The sequence below is a fragment of the Mustela putorius genome, unplaced genomic scaffold, assembly GCF_011764305.1.
Source record: "Mustela putorius furo isolate JIRA1106 unplaced genomic scaffold, ASM1176430v1.1 tig00003834_pilon_pilon_pilon, whole genome shotgun sequence".
NCBI classification, from domain to species: Eukaryota; Metazoa; Chordata; class Mammalia; order Carnivora; family Mustelidae; genus Mustela; species Mustela putorius.
The window spans coordinates 72,241,514-72,261,421 of record NW_025421987.1 but is presented as its reverse complement, the minus strand read 5'-3'; the positions used below and the strand labels follow the sequence as shown (position 1 = coordinate 72,261,421).

Here is a 19,908-nt window from a genome sequence, read left to right as displayed (position 1 = left end):
AGAAAGCAAATGAGAGAGAGGGAGGGAGGGAAAGAAGAGAGCGAGGAAAAGGAACCTAGCTTTCAGGTTTGAAAATAAAAGTGATGATGTTCTGAATACTTCGCTAAAAAAAAAAAAACAAAACACCAGTAGAAAGAATGATGCCTTGTCTATTCACAATGCTTTGGCCCTAGGGCACAGAGGAGTTTGTGTTTATTATTTCAGTTGGAAGAGGTTGGATTTGCTCGTGTTCCGAAACTCTTGGAAAGACCAGGCATTCGCAGTGGCGGCCGCGACCCCAGGGGACTTTAAAAACCAGAAGGGGAGGGTGCTTGGCGGGGCTTCACCCTCGCGCCCTTCGCTCTCTAGAAAAGTTTAAAAGACAGGAGCTTTAAGTTTGGGGACTCCGATTTTATTTTCCTGAGTCTTTCATATCCGACCCAATTCCCTTCACAGCCCCCAGCCCACCCCTGGCCCGACACGTGGTTTGTAATTTCTCAGCAGAAGCAATCACCGCAGCTTCACATGTGGGTCTTCTATTTAATCCCGGGGTTGGTTCCATGGTACCTTCGTTTCTTAGAAAATTCTCTGGCACTCCTCTTAACCTCCTGTCCTCAAGTGGACCAGGATATAGAAACCCCCTGGGGATAAGATGAAAAGAATTAATGAGAGCAGCAGAGGGAAGGAGAGTAATTCCTTTCACTATTTTTTAAAAGCTTCCTGGGGCTGAGAAGGTGAAATGCAAAGTCCCAGGCAGAGCCTCCTACTGTTCTGGGAGCTCTTCCTCCCTCTGGGGTCTCTTTCTTCTCTCCTAGTGGACAAGGCCCTCGAGGTTCCGACAGACGGGAGGAGTTGTGTCCTCAAGCGCAGCCTATCTGTCCTCTGGACTGGGTGAGGGTCCTCAGTCCTTAAACTGATCAGAGGCAGCTTCTATGAACATCTTGCCAGCCAGCCTAGTGTTTCTCTCCCTAGTGACTCTCTTACCTTTCTAAAGGTTCTCAATCCCCCACTTCTCTTTTTCCTTTGGGGACTTACTGGTCAGAGGGAAGGCAGGACTCCACCTAAACCCAGGGGAGCCTGTGAACTCACATTCAAAAACCTCTGGGTAGCCACACTCAGAATGTTGAAGTGCCTGGTGATTTTGCACCCACCTCCGCTGTGTATGAGCACACTGTACACTCTGGATGTACAGACCAACAGGAATTGTATTTGGACTGGCAAAAAAAGCAAAAAACAAAAACCAACAAACAAAAAAACCAAACCCACCTGCCTGTTCAGTCTGGAGGGGATGACTTGTGTCCATATGGTGCTTACCAGAACCTTCTCTTTTGGAAGTTGTTTTATTCCTGCTCTGTGCAATTCCTTCCTTTGCTCCCTTTCTTTTCCTCACATTTCAACATTACACATCTGTCTCTCTTGGGACCTGTACTTAGTTCTCTAGGGACCTGTATCTTACATCCACATGCTCCCAGAATTACACAGCTCTGGAGAAAGACATGGTGGGCATCCTTAGCCAGGTGATCCTTTGAATTTTTATTTCCTCAAACAGAGGTATTTTACAAGCCATTGGTGAATGCCCCTTAAGCTTGAACCTTGCTATTTGCTCAGGACATTCTCAGTGATCTTTCTCCCCCTCCCCTGCCTTTGCCAAACTCATGCCCAGGGCTTGCTTTTCTTTTCCTTTTCCTATAAGTGGAACATCAAGGATGTACTGTTGCAGCAAAGAGACTGAAAAGATTGTAATTTTCTTTTACAGTGTCTGGCAGGATTTGCAACAGATATTATTGGGGACATAAATACCTCATGGAAGGTATTGAACAAAACTGTTTAATGCAAGGAGGTTGTACCAAGAGAAAATCCATATGTAGTTGAAATTGATTCATACCTTGAACACAGCTGGCCCCTTTAGAATTTCCCCATTTCTATGTGCCCACTTCATTGGTAAATCCTGTAATTAAAGCAAATCTCAACAATGTATTTTTCAAGGGCGGGGGGAAGAATCCCCCCCCTTCTCTTTCTTTTGACCCCCAAAGGTTGTGGGTTTAAGCGAATGAGTGAAAATGGCTGGCTGGCTGGCTGAGCTGCAGCAACAGGAGATGGGGGCAGCCGTGGGGCAGGCCGGAAGGTGACAGCCGACCTCAGGGAAGCAGGAGGTCTTGGATGTTAAATGCCTGAGACTGTCTGGACCTGGGAATCAAAGGTGATCATTACTACTTGGTGGGAACAGACCACTGAAATGTTCCAAGGGTAGCTTCAAGCATTGGTATTATACCTAACATCGAGAAAGAAAGCAGTTACTTATTCAGCTTTCCACTCTGAAAGCACAAGCCGCAAGAGCTTCAGTAGCAGCAGGAGCGGCAGCAGATTTCCTGAAGTTCAGGATGATTCTTTCTCCCGGATCAGTTGTCAAAAGTCCTGTCCTTCTCCGTTCTTTAGCATGGAAAAGATTTTAAAAGCCCCACTTCTTGCTTTCTCCGTGGATAGTATAAAAAATTTCCTGCAATTTATGGTGGGAAAAACAATAACAGTAACGATACAGGCTTATTGGTGATTCCAACATGAAATCAATCCTTTGCCCCGGTCGTTTTATTCCGCCCCCCTCCCCCGCCCGCCTTATTTTGGGGCGAGGTGTCTGCTCCCCTCTGGCTCCCTGTGTTCGTTCCCCGCCCCCCGCCGCCCTCCCCGTGGCTCCCTTTCTCCGCCTCCTCAGCGATTGCCATCTGACAAGATCTCCAAATCAAAGTGATAAATCGCTCCAAACTTTTTTTGGCGGCGCTGAGATGTTGGAGGGGCGTCTAGCGCGCATGTGCGAAGGTGTCCGAACTGACAATGCTGGAGAGATAGCGAGTGTGGATTGAGAGAAAGAGAGAGAGGGAGGGAGAGAGAGTGAAAGAGGGAAAGACAGAGTGAGTGTGTTTAAGTGCGGGCGTGTGTGTGTGTGTGAGAGAGAGAGAGAGAGAGAGAGAGAAGCGAGGGAGGGAGCGAGAGGGAGAGCAAAAGAAGGAAAAGATCCAAGAAAAAAAAAACCCAACCACACACCAGCGGCTGCAGGACTGGGCACAGCATGAGATCCAAAGGCAGGGCAAGGAAACTGGCCACAAGTAGGTGCAATATCCCTTTTCTATTGGCTTTCCCCCTCCTCTGCCATCTTGCATATCTGTCTCCAGCGCTCCGGGAGGGAGCGCGCAGCTGCCTCTCGCGCCGGGGCCCGGGTGGAGGGCAGGCGCAACGCAGCCCCAGCAACCTGCCGGTCCCAGCCTTCGCGCCCGGCCGCCCGCGCTCTCGCTCTTGGTTTGGGCGCCAGAGGAGCCGGGGCAGCCCTTAGCCCCGCGCACCGACCAGCTGTGGCAACCCCGGGGTGGGGGTGGGGGTGGGGGCAGCCAAGACCCGGGTGGGAGGGAGAAGAGCGCGCGAGAGCAAGCGGGAAGGGGTGGGGGGGGGGGAGAGGAGATGAGAGAATCTCCCCCTCCCCTCCCCTTTCCCCCAGGCGGAGGAGAGTTGCCTCTGGCCAACCAGCTAGCCTCGGGTATGGGAGGGGGAGCGGGGGATGGGGGGAGGCGGGCTGGGGATGGGAGCGTTTTCGAGCCTCGGTTTGTTTCTGGGGTTTGGGGTGGGTGGTAGGCTCGGAGGGAGCCACAGTGGCGGCGGCGGCGGGCAGCCGTGGTGGAGTTGGGAAAAGTTGCGAGGCGGCCGCTGGAAGTTGCGCGGGCTGGCGGGCTGCGCCGAGCTGCGGTTGCGGTAGTGGGCGCTGTGCGCTCGGCGGTGCTCTGCGGCGTGCGCCGCGCCGCGGGACGACTGGCGTGGGGAGTGGGGGAGACGAGAGTGGGGGCTGTAGTCGCCGCGTGTGTGGTGGTAGTGAGGCACGGGCCGTGCGGAGCCACCGCCTCCGCGGAGCCACCGCCTCCGCGGAGCCGAGGGCAGGTGAGGAGAGAAGAGGCCCGGCGAGCGCCTGGACAGTGAGGAGGGCAGGGCGCACAGCCAGCGGCGACGGCCGCCGAGAAGGGGGCCGAAAGGGCCTGCTCCCGCCTTCGAGCCCCAGGCTGGCCGGGCGCCGAGTGACCCCCAGGGGGCGGGCTGCCGGGACCTTAGGCCGCGGAGAGAGCACGGCAAAACCTCTCGTTTTTTTTCTGGATGCAGCCCGGGTCTCGGGTCACTAACCCTCCCCGGCGCCCCCTGCCTGCTCGGCATGGAGCGGCCTTGGTCACGCGGGACCAGGGAGATTGGGTTCAGGGCAGGGGCGGCAGGGTCCCCATCCCCCACTTTTCTCACAGAAGTGTTGGGGGACTTCGCCTGGAATTGTCCGCGGAGCCGACACAGTCCGGAAAGGCAGAAGCCTCGATCGGGACTGTAGGCGTTAGGGCTGTGTTTGTCCAGACGCGCAAATGTAAGGGGACTAGTAGGTACCGAGACCCGGAGCAAACCCGAGCAGTCCAAAGCCCTCCTCGAGGTGTCAGCACGCGAGGCTGGAGCAGCCTCGGGAGGGGACAGGCCGCCGTTCGTTCTCCCACTTGCTGGAAAAACACAACACAACACAACAAAACACAACAAACTAATTGTGTTTGGGGTGGGGGTGGGTAGGATGCTTCTCCCCAGTAAAATCCCCAATCCCCCCCACCCTTGCATATTAAAACCAAGTACGTCCCCACGCCTTCCAGCCTCCCAGGTCCCCACTGCAGCCTCGCGGAAGGCAGCAGCACCTCTGCGGGCTGGGTTTCTTTGGCAGTGGGAGTCCGAGGTCTAGCCCAGAGAGATGGTGTCATCGCAGGCTCCTTTCCAGTGCTTCGTCCAGTCCTCACTCAAGCACTCCTTCACTTCCCAGTACGTTTCCTTTCGCCCCCGTCTCAGGGATCAACCTAAATACAGGGCTCTTGGGCCATCAGTACATCTGTTTCTCTTTTGGATATTGTTCATTTCACTTAGTTGCGACACTGTCAAAGGGCGCCAGTAGAAGACCTTTTTTTTTTTTTTTTCCCTGTTTTCTTTTAAATAAGACCATGTCTTTATTTTCATCTGAGGAGGAATTAAATGTACATATGTTTGGAGGCCTGGGGGCTTCAATTTCGGCTAAAGGTTTGGAGTGTGTGTGTGTGTGTGTGTGTGTGCGCGCGCGCGCGCGAGGTTGGAGGGTGGGCGGATGAGAACGGTGTGGGGTGGGGGGGGGGGCGGGAAGCGTGGAGAGCCTATTTCAACCATGCCTAAATTGTGAAACGAAAGCCGAGTGCTTTGCGCCTCATTGCCTGGTATCCGCCGAAGTGAAAGCAGAACACAAAACCCTTCGAATTTTGTTGAGGAACTTTTTCAACTCTAATAATTGCCAAGTTATACGCCATCCTATTAAAATATTCCCGCACGCACAGCCGGCTCAACATCCAGAAACTGAACGTCGTTTTCCGATCTGATGATACTTGTCATTCATTCAGTGGGAGACTCATTCTTTTTGTCTCTAACGTCTCCAAGGATGCCGCTGCCGCTTTCCCATAACTAGATAGGAACTCTCACCAACTTTCCTCGCTGAGCCTCAGGTTCTCGCTCGCGCTGCCCCAGCTGTTGCTACTGGGCAGCCTTTCTCAGGCAGAAGCATCAGTCACAATCTGAGTAATAAAGGAAATCACGTAAAAAGTAGGGATTTTTTTGTATTTTAAAGCGCTATTTTCCTTCCCCCTGCTGTAGTGCGTGAGTTCCCTTGAGCGTGGCGGAGATAGTCCGTGACCCCTTGCCGTGCAGTCCAGCGAAAACTTCGCCGCTCTCTCTGCACCGGTTTCTTTCTTCCTTTCTTCCTTCCTTTCTTTCTTTCTTTCTTTCTTTCTTTCTTTCTTTCTTTCTTTCTTTCTTTCTTTTCTTTTTTCTGGGTTAGAAAGAGACAGTGTGACCAGCATACTTTAAAAAACATACCTACATGGTTTTTTTTTTTTTTTTTTAATGCAATGTCAACATTGTAATGGAAACAGATCACATAGGAACAGTAGTTTTCTGGATTTCTTGTTATTCTTTTTGTCTTTTGGAAATGTCTTTGGTGGCCAAGTCCTGTCCCGATCTTGGCTACAGTACAGGATCCCATGGACCCTGAAAGTACCCACTGAAGTTAAGCCCAAATGAATGTACAACCCATGTTCCAACTTATAGGGCTTGTTTTTTCTTTTTTCTCTTTCTTTCTTTCCTTTTTTTACACAATAGTTGAAACCAATAAATTCGTTGCAAATCATTTGGGAGGGATAAACCGTTTGATTAAAAATAAAAAGAAGGGAAAAGCAAGAAGATTGACAGTCATAAAAGCCCTTGGCTTTTATTCCCATCTTTAAGGAAAAAAAAAAAAACCAACAAACAACAAAACACCTAAAAGCCAAGCGAACGCTGGCAGTTCCGGGAGGCTTCCCAGCGGTTTTTTGGGGCAGCAGCTAGGAGAGCACCTGGGCGGTGCCAGGATTGCCAGTGGCAACTTTTTTCTCCTGGTGATGGGAAAGAAGTCAGGTTGGGTTTGCCCAGCCTGTCTACAACCGAAACACGCCCAGCCTGTCTACAACCGAAACACGAAACACGGAAGCAACCCCCACCCCACTTCCCTAAAGTGACACTGGGCAGGGTTTCAATCACAGCACTGAAGGAGTTGCAGCGGGTAACCCCCCTTAGCTACCGGCCCCCCAGAAGTCTCGTAAAGACCCAGAAGGCGATGCGATTAGCAAGACCCCCGAGAGAGGGGCACTTGTTACTTGTACACTTGATCTTTGTCTCAAAAGAGTCTCTTAAATAGGTAAGGAAGATGAGGACCCTCCCTCACGTGCTTAAACTCCTCACCTTAGCAGCCCAGTACCTAACAAAGGAAATGTGCACCCAGTTTCCAGCCTGCATTTCCCGTATGCCCACCCATTTGTGTTTTTCCTCCATAGTTAAAAAAGAAAGGATTTAAATACAGGGCTTTGTTTAAAAAAACATATTTTACTTGTTTATTTCAGACTGCTTTTGAGGAGGAAAAACGCTCACCCATCGGAGGCTGAGGCCCCTTCTAGGAAGGCGGGTTTATTTGCCATTACTTGACCATTACCCTGGCTTAGGGCTTCTTTATTGCATTTGGCACTTGGAGTGCACTATTCCTGCAGCATTTCGATGTGTTTCGCAAAAAAAAAAAAAAAAAAAAAAAAAAAAAAAAATCTGTGTTTAGGAGAAGGTTAATAACGCTTTTCATCCCCCCCCCCCCATCCTAAACACTGTGGAAGGGTACACGGTTCATTAGCTGCAGAGGCAGGAAGGCTGGAAAGAAAGGCTCCTTTTTCAGGTTTTTATTTGTAGGGGCTGAGAATTTGCAGGTCTTGGCGATGATGTACGTGTGAGTGTGTGCATAAGTGTGCGTGAGTGAGTCCTTGCGGGGTGGCCCCAGTTCACAGGTTTTCTGAGCGGAGGCCTCTTTCTACTACCCGGGGCCAGGCCTCCTCTGCCGACAGACATTCAACATGTAGGTCGCTTATCGAATAGAAATTAATGTGTCATCCTATGAAAATTTTGCTTCCTTCTTCTCTTTTATAAAGTTGAAGGTAGTAACTCTGTAAGCAGTTTCCCTTTAAATATCTTGTTGTTTGGAAGTTTGTTTTATTTCATTTTTGGAATTTGGGGCCAGGTTATCGCTACAGACGTGACTTGGGGCAGGGAGTACAAGGTTGGGGACCCCCCAGGGCAAGAAGGGCAAAGGAGGGCAAGAGAGAGGCGACTTGTTACCCTCGGCACATCTAGCTCGGTCTGTCCCCTCTCCGTTTCACCTCTGCTGGAAGCGGGCCGTGAAGTGGAGAAACTTGACTTGTCACCTTCTGGCCGAGATGGCTCTCACCCCTGTTCCTGAGGAACTCAGCAACTAGAAGAGCCCTAGTTCCAAGAGCTCAGTCCAGCCTCCCACCCCTCGTCTCAAAACTGTCACAGGCAGTGGAAGTGGGCTCTCTTGAGAAGTGCGGAGTGGAGCTGGGGAGGCCCTAGTAGGAGCTTGGCTGTGGCCGCCCCCTAGGACCCCCACACGTCCCACCCCAGCTGCTCAGCTCCTGGCTGTCAAGCTTAGGCCAGATCTTCCCTCTCCAGCCTCAGAGGTGCTGCGTGCCTGGCACCCTGCTTCTTGTAGAGCACGGTTTGCACTGACCGTATGCCCGTATACACGCACGTGCACACACACGCACCCCTCTCTCTCCCACAGACACACAGGCTCACATATCCCGGGTGAAGGAACACTCAAGTGAGGAGGGCAGGCACACCATCATTCACTCAACAGGGCATGGGGAGAGAGGGGCTAGGGGGAGACCAGGGAGACGGGAGACCGGGAGTAGGATAATGATGCCAGGCACATTTTTCTGAAGTGGTGCTTAACCCTTCCTTGGCTGGAAGCCTCTGCTTCAGGCACTTTCTAAAAAGGTCGGTGGGGTCTGCTTTTCTTTTCATCTGGGCAGCTCAGGAGGAATCATTAGTTCCCTCCCTACCCCATTTGCCACAGTCCTTTTTCTAAAATTAAATTTTCCCCCTTTCCACTCTTCTGGCCTTCTGAGTTTACCAGAGTATTCTCAAGGAAATTGGCTGTGTAGTGAGAACAAGTGTGAGCAAGGGGCTAAAAAAGGAGACAAACAAATGGAGCAGAAAACAAGAGAGAGAGAAAGGAAGACAGAAGCACTGCGTCTCCTTCCAGATCTCCTGTTTGCACACAGACTGGTATTATATTTTTTTTTCCCCAGTAAATGAAAAAAGTATAATCCTTGTTAATTATCCTTGCTTACATGCCATACAAGAAACTTCAGAGATGTTTCTACATAAGGAAGAAACTGTTTACAAAACTCTTTCAAAAGTGTGACATATCGCTCTAGTTCAGCACGAAAAAGCTAAACACACTTGCCCTCCTTTGAAGTGCCTTGGCGAGGGCAGCAAATTCGAGTGCGGTTCAGATATTGCTGTGGGTATAACTAATGGCCTCTACCTATTTAGCTCAAGTGGGAGGAGAGAAAGGCCTGAATTCCTTGTCCACTGGGTCCCTCTGGAGACTGGGTTCTGGCTCCTGGCCAGTTCTGTACAATGTCAACATTGAATATTTGAATTCCCAGACTCTATTTAACAAGTTTCTAAATAAATAAACTCATTGTGTGTCTGTGTTTAAAATTATTTCACCTCTTTCATAAAAGCTATAGCATCTTATTACATTGGGCTCGCAAGTTGATTTTTTAAAAAAATAAACAAACAAACAGAGCTTAAGGCATTTTAGTAGGCAGACCTTCACCATATGTATGTTTTGTAAAGACATTCTCTTCCTTGTGTAGGCACTATTTCTATGGATCTTGGGCTGTTCTGTGTCCTGTGATAGCGAAATGTAGTAAAAAGCCAAGCTAAATTCAGAAAGTCAGTGAAATGTTAATCACATGAATAGGGAGGCCTGAATGTGTAACTGTAGTGTCTTTAGACATTTGATAATTTTGTCTGCTGGGTCCTACAGGGGATATGTCCTAAATGGATATCTGTAGACTCTCCAGTCCGCAGGTATGGGTAGGTCTAGGGCTCTGCCCAGATGATGTTTTGTTTCCGGGCATTTTTTCTTTATGTGTGTCTGTCTTTGTAAGTTGGAAAGGGTAGATACACAAATGCTATCCTCATATTTCAGTTTGATTTTGAAAAGGACTATGTGATTTCTATGTTTTTAACTAATCTCTTAGTATTTGAACATCCACAGCGTTTTAACGAAGGTAGGGACATACTTGTTCTAAGGAGTACATACTTAATAATAACAATAAAAAAAAATGCAAGTTCTAGTCCTCTTGGAAGTGTGGACCCCATCTGGAGTTGTTAGGAAAGAAAGTGGAATTCACTGTAATTTATGTGTATAAAGTACAACATTATTAAAAAAAATGGGATTTGAAAGGGCACATAGCAAAACCCATAACAGTTAGCTGGTAACATGGAGAGCTCAAAGCCAAGAAAAAAATACCACCAACCCGTGCAAACCCTAAAATAGATTACAATGACCTCAGCCATTTTCATTTTCAAAAATAATAGCCATGATTAAAATGGGGGGAGTGTTTTACTTGGAACCATACTCTTCTGCATTATTATAAAAGCTGTTTTGTGGTTAAGGAACTGTTTCATTATAGAAAAAAAAAAGCAAGTGAATTTTTAATCAAATGCCCTACTCTTCAAAAGCTCTTATTCTTGAATGACTTTTTATTTTAATTTTAGTTGTTATTCTTATTCATTAACAAACATGCTTTTGGCTTGTATATTCAGCCAAATCCTTGACTACTAACTTTTATGACAAATCTGAGAAGAAATGTTATTTAGAAGAGATTTTGCTAATCCCCTTAGTAAATACCTGCCTAGAGGTCATTGACTATATATAACAGGAGGAACCAAAGCTTTCTTAACCTCATTCAAGAACTTGCCTAAAGGAATTAATTTTGTATGTTAGAGTTGTTCAGATTATGACATTTGTGAAAGTCCTTGAATATAGCCCTTGGTCGGCTCCAGCGATGGGCAGGCTTCTGGCACAAATATCAGTGCGATCTCTCCATGTACAGGGACAAGCCCCATTTCCTTCTTTCTGGAACTTTGCAATCAGGCTCCTCAGAGTTTGAATCTGGGTGTGGTCCCTTACTGAAAAGCCAGGGCATCTTCAAGTGCCTCTGAAATGTTGTACCTTTCTTTGTAAAGTGGAAGTAATAATACCACCCATCTTGGGCTGCTGTGAGGGTTAACTGGGATGATGTATGCAAAGTACTTAGGTCAAAAGCCATTCCCTAACACATTTTTCATTTTCCTTCCAATATATCATTTAAATTTTCTGAAGAGGAATTTTTTAGACATATTTCCCTCCACTCTATTTTTTATAGTCTCATTTTTAGAAGCATTTGCATGTATAAAGTAAGCATTTTGTCTCTCTTCTCAATAAATCATGCCCTGAGGATAAAGTTGGGCACATTAAAGTTGTATACAAAGCCAAAATAGGCAGTAAATTTATTCTGAAAACTGGAGAATCTTTCTTCCTGGGGAGGGGGACGCTGGGTAAATAAAGTGGTTGAAATTTTAACCTTGGGATTTTAAGCCTGGGTGGCTCAGTTGGTTAAGCAGCTGCCTTCGGCTCAGGTCATGGTCCCGGCGTCCTGGGATCGAGTCCCACATCGGGCTCCTTGCTTGGCGGGGAACCTGCTTCTCCCCCTGCCTCTGCCTGCCATTCTGTCTGCCTGTGCTCGCTCTCTCTCCCTCTCTCTCTGACAAATAAATAAATTAAAAAAAAAAAAAAAGAAATTTTAACCTTGCTTCACTGATTGTGTCGTTGTATGCACACAGCCTAAAAATAGTTGTGCATACTCTCCCATTGTCATTCGACCGTAATCCCCGTGGATGAACATTTCATTTTTAATGGAATGAGTTTTTAAAAAATTTAATGGTGTTAAAAAATTTTTATTTCTTTATTTGAGAGAGAGAGAGAGAGTGCATATGCAGGAGCAAGATGAGGGGCAAAGAAAGGGAAAGAGAATCTCAAACAGACTACAAGCAAGTGTGGAGCCAGAAAAGGGCTTGATCCACAACCCTGAGATCATGACCTGAGTTGAAACCAAGAGTCAGGCGCTCAACCGACTGAGCCACCCTGGTGCCCCAGTGGAATGAGTTTTGTAAGTCACCTTTTACCATCCTACCTGAGTTACTCTTCTCTAAATCATGAGAATGGACTAGAGCAGAGCTTGTAAACTCAAATGCCTATAGGATTTGGCAGGCAAGATAAACGAATGAAGCAAAGTGGGTATAAGCACTATTTTATACCTATTTTATTTGTATTTTTGACACCCAGCCTTGTATTCTAGAACAAGAAGGAGTGGTGGGGGACTGAGCTCAAGCCTTCTCTAAAGGAGGCAGCTGCTGCTCAGTTCTAGTTTGCTCCTGCCGTTTGCATAAGGGGGCCCAGTGCTGCTAGATCTCCAATTTTTAAGAGAAGACTTATATCTGGGTTATTATTTAAATTTTCTCTACTTTAAAGTGTTGACTAGGCTCAAGAAAAAATCATCAACAAGCAACATTTTGCAGGCCCAATGAAACACCTCTGTCTGCTCTGTATAGGTCATGGGCCCTGGGTTTGCAACGTCTGGATTAGAGGACTTCCAAGGGTCCTTCAAAGTTCCAACATTTTACGATATCCACAAGGCTTCCTGAATATTATCTTGTGTTTTTAAGATCTTTATCTTCCTCCAACCCAAAGTTAATGTGTGTGTGTGTGTGTGTGTGTGTGTGTGTGTGTATGTTTTGATAGGTGGAAGTACTTATTACAGAATCTGATATCTGGCCATTTATCTGGAAAAAAAGTCTTTCACGGCCATGTTGTGTCTTTCTTTCCCTCCATGCCGCTTTATCATTAATTGGCTTAAGAAAATAAACTGAAGAACTCACTACCCCTCTGCTAGCCACTGGCCACCGTTCTTTCTTATTTCTCACTCAACCCAATTCTCTGATTTGTGGGCTGGGGGTTGAGCAGTAAATCATTAGGAGATAGTTTTCTGTGGTTTTCCACAGTGGGAGAAGTAATTTGGCTACTGTGGGAGGAAAAGTTCATCCCTGCCCCATAGCAGGGTCCAGATGTCCCAGCCTGCACATGTGTAACTGAAGAACCCAACTGATTTTTAAGACATGAGCCTCAGATGAAAAAATTAGTTTTCTTTTTTTAAGATTTTATTTATTTACTTATTTGTCAGAGAGGGGTTAGAGAGAACAAGTAGGGGGAGAGGCAGGCAGACTCTTACTAAGCAGGAAACCCAATGTGGGACTCGATTCCAGGACCCTGAGATCATAACCTGAGTGGAAGGCAGAGGCTTAACCCACAGAGCCACCCAGGTGCCCTGAAGAAATTAGTTTTCAAGGGATGACTGTATTATTTGACAAGAGTGGCTCTCCTTGCAGGAAGGTTTGTGTTATTCAGGGAATATTTGAAAGTTAACACACATTGTTCTGTTTATTATCCTGGGCCGTATTTCCAGCAGAAGTGGTAGGTTAATAATAGGTAAAATTAAGTCCAGAGGACTAACTAGTCCTCACTAATTAGATAGGGTGATAGAATACCAATGCAGGGGATTCTCCCAGTTAAGTGTAGGCTGAGCACTATATACTAGGTAAATTAGTACTCTTGTCAAGGAACTGGTCAACAAATACTTGTTACTTTCAGTTAACATTGTGGGAAAAATCATCATATAATGCAGTGTTTGCACAGGAATCTCTAGAGTAGTGATAAGCCGTGCCTATAGGCATTATCAGTCGGTTATCGGGTAACATAGCTCCCATTTTTATACCTGACACTGAAATCTAAATTTCTTAGCCTGGTTTAGGAGGGCCCCCCCACTCTTGAGTCAGAAGAATGTGGTGATTCTGAGCCCAAGTTCTGACTTACATGGACCTGAGTGGGAATCCTGACTCCACCGTTTACTAGGTGGGTAAAATGAAGGTGAGCGACTAAAAGTACTTACGTCATGGGAGGATTTGATAAACTTATGCGCATGAAGTGTCTGAAATACAGTAGGAGCTCAATACATGTTCTTTATTATTTTATTAACTTTTAGATCATATTTATCTCCCTACCCAAGACTGGTCTATTCAGCCTAATTGGTTTGCTCATTCTGCTCCTCTCCCTCCCTTGCTAGCCCAACCTTTTGCTTCCATCTTCCAACTTCTGGCCACAATGTTGCCTTAATCTCTAAATCTACCCAGATAGTACTTTGACCTTCAAAATCTAATTCTTTCCTTAGGAGTTAGTGTAAACCCTCCCTTCTTCATGAGATTCATTCCTCCTCATCACTCCTGGAGATGTGATTTCTCTATGTCTTTTTATTCCAATAACATGGAATTATTTTCACCTACCATCATTTTGGCATTTTATTATAAAATCCTTATTTTCAGTATATATAGACATAGATATCTTATTTTTCTAGCTAAGTCATATAACTCCTGGAGAGCCCATTTCTCTTTTGTATAGTGCCCAGTTGTGACAAATATTGGTACAATTAGGTGATGGTGGTTAGTGGTGGGCTTTGGTAGATTATGTGAACCTCTTCAATTTCTTTGCCTGTAAAACCTGCACAGTCAGGTAATGTCAGCACTAGGACTCCGGGATATCTGACACTTTAATTGCGTACTAAATTCACAATTGGCCTTATTTTGACAGTGATAAACCACCTGGAAAGCACATTTGGAAAGTAGAGAATTATTCCTAATTTTCACCAAGAATGCTCCTCATTTGCCAGTGCAGATATAACCCATGGTTTCTTACTTAAATTAAAAATTGTTATTGATCTACACTTGATCTCAAGGTTTATGGAAACTCTGTAATGGACTGGATTCTGGAGACTGTCAGTGGAGTCAAGATAGAGATGGTGAAGTGTTTTGTGAACTCACGTATTTCCCAGGGATTTGGGGGTAGTCAGCTTTACAGAAGTCATCAAATGCTGAGTTTTTATATAAATGGTAACCCCAATATAGGCAATATTAATATAGATCAAAACAACATGAATTTTGCTCCATATTTTAACATACATTTACGATTAAGGCTCTTGAACAATTTAAGGCTGACCGATAATGATGTTGCATTGAATTTTGTTTTGCTCATTAAATTAATCCCACTCATCCAATGGAGTCCCCTTAATTAATTAATTAATTCCTTTTTAAAGATTTATTTATATATTTGGGTGGAGAGAGGTAGAGGAAGGGACATAGGGAAAGAATCCTCAAGCAGACTCTCTGCTAAGTGCAGAGCCCAAAGTGGGGCTCAATCTCAGGACCCATGAGATCATGACCTGAGCTGAAACCCAGAGTCAGAGGCTTAACTGACTGAGTTACCTTGGCACCCTGGAGTTCCTGGAGTTCCCTTAATTTAAATGACTTCTTCTCCACCCCTCCCCCAACCCCCATACCCCATTTTTCACTTCCATAACCCCATTTCACAAATCCCTTATCTTCATGTACCTTCATGGAGAAAATAGGACTCTTAGTGTCTTGGACAAGTGTCCTCAAGTCCTGAACAGTTACAGAGTTTCCCTACCCAAGATCAGCCAGGTGTGACTTTTTATCCTATTCTTAGGATTGTCCTTAAGGCATTGGGAGTCTCTTTAAGTGAGGGCAGAGATGAAAAACTACGGATTTTATACTTTGGTACTGATTATAGACTTTACCTTGACAGGAACTATGAAATTAAGTAGTAATAAAATGTTTCATGATAAGATGATACTAAAAATGAATGGAGGGATGAAACAACTCTCTTGGTTTCTGCTAGAATCAGGGTTTGTGACCTTTTGGATTTCTGACATTTGCCAGAATCTGATGGAAGGTATGGAGCTTCTCTCCAGAAAATGCAAATACGCATAGACATTTTCACATAATTTCAATGGTACATGGACTTCTAAATTCCAACTATAGGTATTACAGATGTCTGCCTACATAAACTTGATTCACCCTCTGACGTTTATTATATAATGTCCTAAACTCTTAATCAAACTCTTTTTTTCATTATTTTAAGAACATTTTTTTCTGATTATAAAACTTATACAGACTTCTAACAATAAAAAACTACAAGACTCTATCACCTAAAAAATGAAAGTCCTCTGTGGTCCATGTTCTTGTCACAGTGTCTGCAGATGACTGCTATTCATCATTTAGTGTATAATGTCCTGTAGATTTCCCCCCCCATGCATCTATTAGTATATGCACATGTGTAGATTTATAATTTTTTAGAGCAACTTTCATTTTTCTTTTTTAAGACTTAACAATATACCTTGAACCTTTCCCCCATCCATATGTATCAACCTAACACATTCCTTTAAAGGCAGCAGATCTACTGTTGTTTGGATGTCACACATCTGATTGAGCCAGTCCCCTATGGATGAGGCGTGGGGCATTTCCAGTTTTCAGAACAGAACAGAGCAGACAGAGGAGTTCTCCAAACCAGGACTGTAAGGGAAAATGAAAGTGAAGTATACAATTAAAGGAAGCTCATAGTTCAGGGTGAAGTGTGCTGGCCTCTGAACCATGGGCACAGCAGGGCTTTGGGAAGGTCATAGAGGGTTGCCTCACCCTGTCGGGACAGATCAGATTTCCAGCATCGTTATCCCCCGAGGGACCAAGGGTGGAACTCTAGAGCTGAGGTAGATTTTTGTAAGATCCACTGTCATATATCTGTGATATTCCAAGCTTATTGGATTGTTCTGGACCTCATATTCATGCCCCCACTCCCATTTTTCTCCTGCTGCTTAGAATCAGTTGTAGTTGAAATCAATCCGCGTTACTCTAACTGGATAAGGATAAGGGTTTCAAGCCTCAAGTTTTCTTTCTTTTTTTTTTTTTTAATTATAACTTCTTTGTTTGCCTGGTCCATTGTTATCACACTGCCTTATCCTTTTATATCCACCTTAAGATCTGATGGGACTACACAAATGCAGAAAGTTATCTGAAGCCAATAAAAAATTTTTGATGTTCTTGAAAAAATATTACCCACAATAATTTCTAACCTACGAATTGGAAAGACCATTTTTATAGGAAAATGTGTTTCACTGGGTAACCAGGCTATGGGAAAACTTTTATAATGGAAACTATCTCTTACTTTTAACTATAGCATCAAAAATATGACAGTATAATGTTACACACTAAAGCCCATCAGATGCAAAATTCCAGTTTTTGATTATAAGTTATAAACCAGGATAGAGAGACTTCTGAAAAGTGGTTTTCTTTGGCAATGATGTTGTTGATTAAAATATAAAAAATTCAGAAAAAAATTAGTTCAGCTCATTCCTTTACACAGAAGGTTACAAAAATGGAATAGCTGGGTTTTGGCTCTAGTGGGAACAACTTTGCTTATTAAAGCTCATTGGACTATATTAGATTAAAAACATACTAGACATTTTAGATTGGATTTGAAAAGGTACCATTCAAGGAATTAAAATTAAGTCACATAAATCCTTTTAAGAATTAATTTACTTTGCAATTTTGATTCCTTGGAGTACAGTATATGTTCCAAATTCATGTATTTTTTTCTTGAGTGCATAAAGGTTGTTCCATGGGGCATTACTCTTGTTAACATTTTCAAAGCGTATTTTAGCTGAGATCAATCAAATCGAGTCAATAAATGGTTATTGGGTGCCTAGTATATATAAGGCATGAGGAACAAAATCCTAGAAACACTCGCCTTCCTGAAAATATTGACATATACCCATGACAGTAGTTTATTAACTGAGATGAAGATCACTCTGTGCCTGTTGCTGGTTATCAGTGACTACAGAGAGTAGTTCCATGAGCTTGGAATACTGAATCCTGTGCCTGAATTTTCAAATATTTTGTTAACATTGTGAAGTCACACACCCACCCATCTGAGTGTTTGGGGTCTTCCATTTGAAGATAATACCGTACTTCAATTCTCTTAATACCTGTCAGATGTGGAGGTCATTGCCTGCTCCACTTGGGTGTTAATGCTGAGATGGTTTTCATTTGAGATACTTGAAAACAAAATCAGACTCTTTTAAATGCTTGCTGTGACTATCACCCACCCATTCACTCAATAGCTCTTTACTGAACACCTATAATTCTAGGCAATGGGAGGGTGGCTGTACACACTCAGACAAGGCCATTGCTCACAAGGAGATCCCATTCTGGGGGAAAGAAATGTACGTGGTCATGAACTTCCACATGCTGACTTCTGGTATGAAGAACTAAAGCAAGGTGACTTGCTAGAGATGACACATAGGGTGGGCAGAGAAGACTTTCTGAACAGAGAGCTATGTGAGGAGAACGTCTATTAAGGTGTAGTACATGAAAACTTAGAGAATGGCATGCATAGTCAACTCTTCTCATTCTCTACCCTAGGGCAGAGCAGATAAGGTCTATCAGTATTATATTTTGCTTCATTTTGTCAAATGCACTTGTAGTTACTACATGGAGTTTCGTGTTTGATCTGCAAACCCTAGGCTAGTGACAGCATCAGAAGGGCACAGGAGGTTTCTGGACTCATAATTCAATTCATTTAAACAAATATTTATGACGATATATTCAGCAGCCTGTGTTGGACACTGAGTATACAAATATGAATGACATATGTGTCTTGCCCGTGAGGAACTCATAGTCTACTAGGGGAGACAAACATGTGAATAGATGGTGTCAGGCCAGTAGGGTACTGGCAAGTGCAAGGCAAAGAGCCTTATTCCTGTTGAATCACAATGATCTGGATGGTAGCACATGACCAGGGGCATACTTTCATTTCATATCTCTCCTTGCAAAAAATTCTTTAACCTGTATGCCTCAAAGCTCAGAACAAAATTCTTGTTTCAAACTTGAGAGTTAAATTTTGCACGTGTTAAGTGCATGTTAAGGCATATTTAGAAATTTATTTCAAATGCCTCATTTGAAAGAAATTTATATATTACAAGAGCAATGAGCTTGTTCTTCACAGGTTCACACATCATATTTGCCTGTGGTTAGAGGAAAGCCGATGCCAATGCTGAGTAAGATACTGGGCGTACTCGGGGTGTATGCCTCATAGACTTGGGTCTGCAGATGGGCAAATTATTCTTCCTGTGCTTACCAGTCTTAGTGGTTGTTCTCCCTTGTACAGTGAGAGGAAACTCTCTCCTCACAGTTCAAGAAGAAGTTCACAAAGAGTTTCTTCTTTTTGCCACTTGTAGCTCTGTCTGAGACCAAAGATTGGATCACAATGCCCAGACAGAAGGTACATCTCACTTTTAGGCTTAGTTTTTTTTTTTTTTTTTTTTTAAATCTTGTACCAGATAGTGCTTCTCAAAGACTGACATGAACTCAGAGAAGTAGCTTGTGTCTCAGGCTGGCATGTGATTTTGTTGTCTGTAAGACAGAAATAAGAATAAAAAGTGTTGCCCTTTCTTCCAGTTCTCTTTGCCAACCATCTTACTGTGCCGGGTGTATGTGTCCAAGCCAATGTTCCAGCCACTAGGCTTGGCACAGAAATCAGTGCATCCAACATCATTACTGCTGGGCACAGTTTGAAATCCCGGGCACACCCTTCACCCCATTTGCCTAAATGCTTAAGATGCTAGTGACATCAGCACCTTATTGATAATGTTGCAATATTAAAACACCAGCAGAGGTGTTGTTTGACCCATGAAACAGTATTGTATCTTTGTTTCTCTGACCTAAAAATACTGGGTAGGTGGATCTGAAGAGGATGGGAAATGTCAAGGTAAAAAGCATTATGCATCGAGGGCTTTCAAAGGACCTCATGATCTCTGTATCACATCTCTCTTCCTGTCCTTCAGTGATAGCAATCTCCGTCACCAAGGCTTTACCCTCAAGAAAGGAAATACTCTGATACCTAATACAATGAGCTGCATCTTAGGAAACCTTCCAAGGGAATCGGTGGCATTGGCTGGGACTGGTAGCCTGCTACCAGGATGTGTGGAAAGCTACCACTGGATTGTCCCCAGCACATCATAACCTTTCTTTATGTAGACTTGACTCTCAGTCTCAACTTTCCCAAGGGGAAATGTTCTGTAGCCTTGTAAGCCCTATCTACTTTGAAGATAGACTCTTGTTTTTTCCTTAGGTGTGATCATCTCAAACATTCGGTATATCTTGGGCTCCATCAACATGTCTTCTGGGTGATGATGCTGCCTGAGGACTCAGGACACAGTCTGAGTCCCTACTTTGCTATTTATTAACCTGGTGTCCTTGGGCAGGGCACGAACCCTCTGAACTCAACACCCTCAAGTATAAGATAGGAACAATAACAACGTCTGTTTTGACTTCCTCCAGACTGGTGATGTTAAAGTAAGATGACATATGTGTAACCTTTTATAAGCTGTAAACAGCTGTGTAAATTTAATGTGCTATCGAAAGTTCTAGAAGTGACAGAATATTAAAAATGCTCGGGAGATTGTAGATTCTGGAGCCACATTGTTTTGGCTGAAGACTTGGCTCTCCTACTACTATTTT

The 19,908-nt window shown here is 44.5% G+C and overlaps 1 protein-coding gene across 8 annotated transcripts in view; it reads left to right on the top strand.

Annotated features, from left to right (window-relative positions):
- Window positions 1-2,710: 2,710 nt before the first annotated feature.
- MECOM (MDS1 and EVI1 complex locus) overlaps window positions 2,711-19,908 on the top strand; it is a 543,555-nt gene continuing 526,357 nt past the window's right edge. For 2 of the 8 annotated variants that reach the window (XM_045088071.1, XM_045088072.1), the window contains exon 1: window positions 2,714-3,080. In XM_045088071.1, the coding sequence (XP_044944006.1) occupies window positions 3,044-3,080 (37 nt within the window). In that variant the 5' untranslated portion in view covers window positions 2,714-3,043. Of the gene's footprint in view, window positions 3,081-19,908 lie in introns of all 8 variants that reach the window. The other 6 variants (XM_045088076.1, XM_004756523.3, XM_045088070.1 and 3 more) reach the window with 6 other exon arrangements.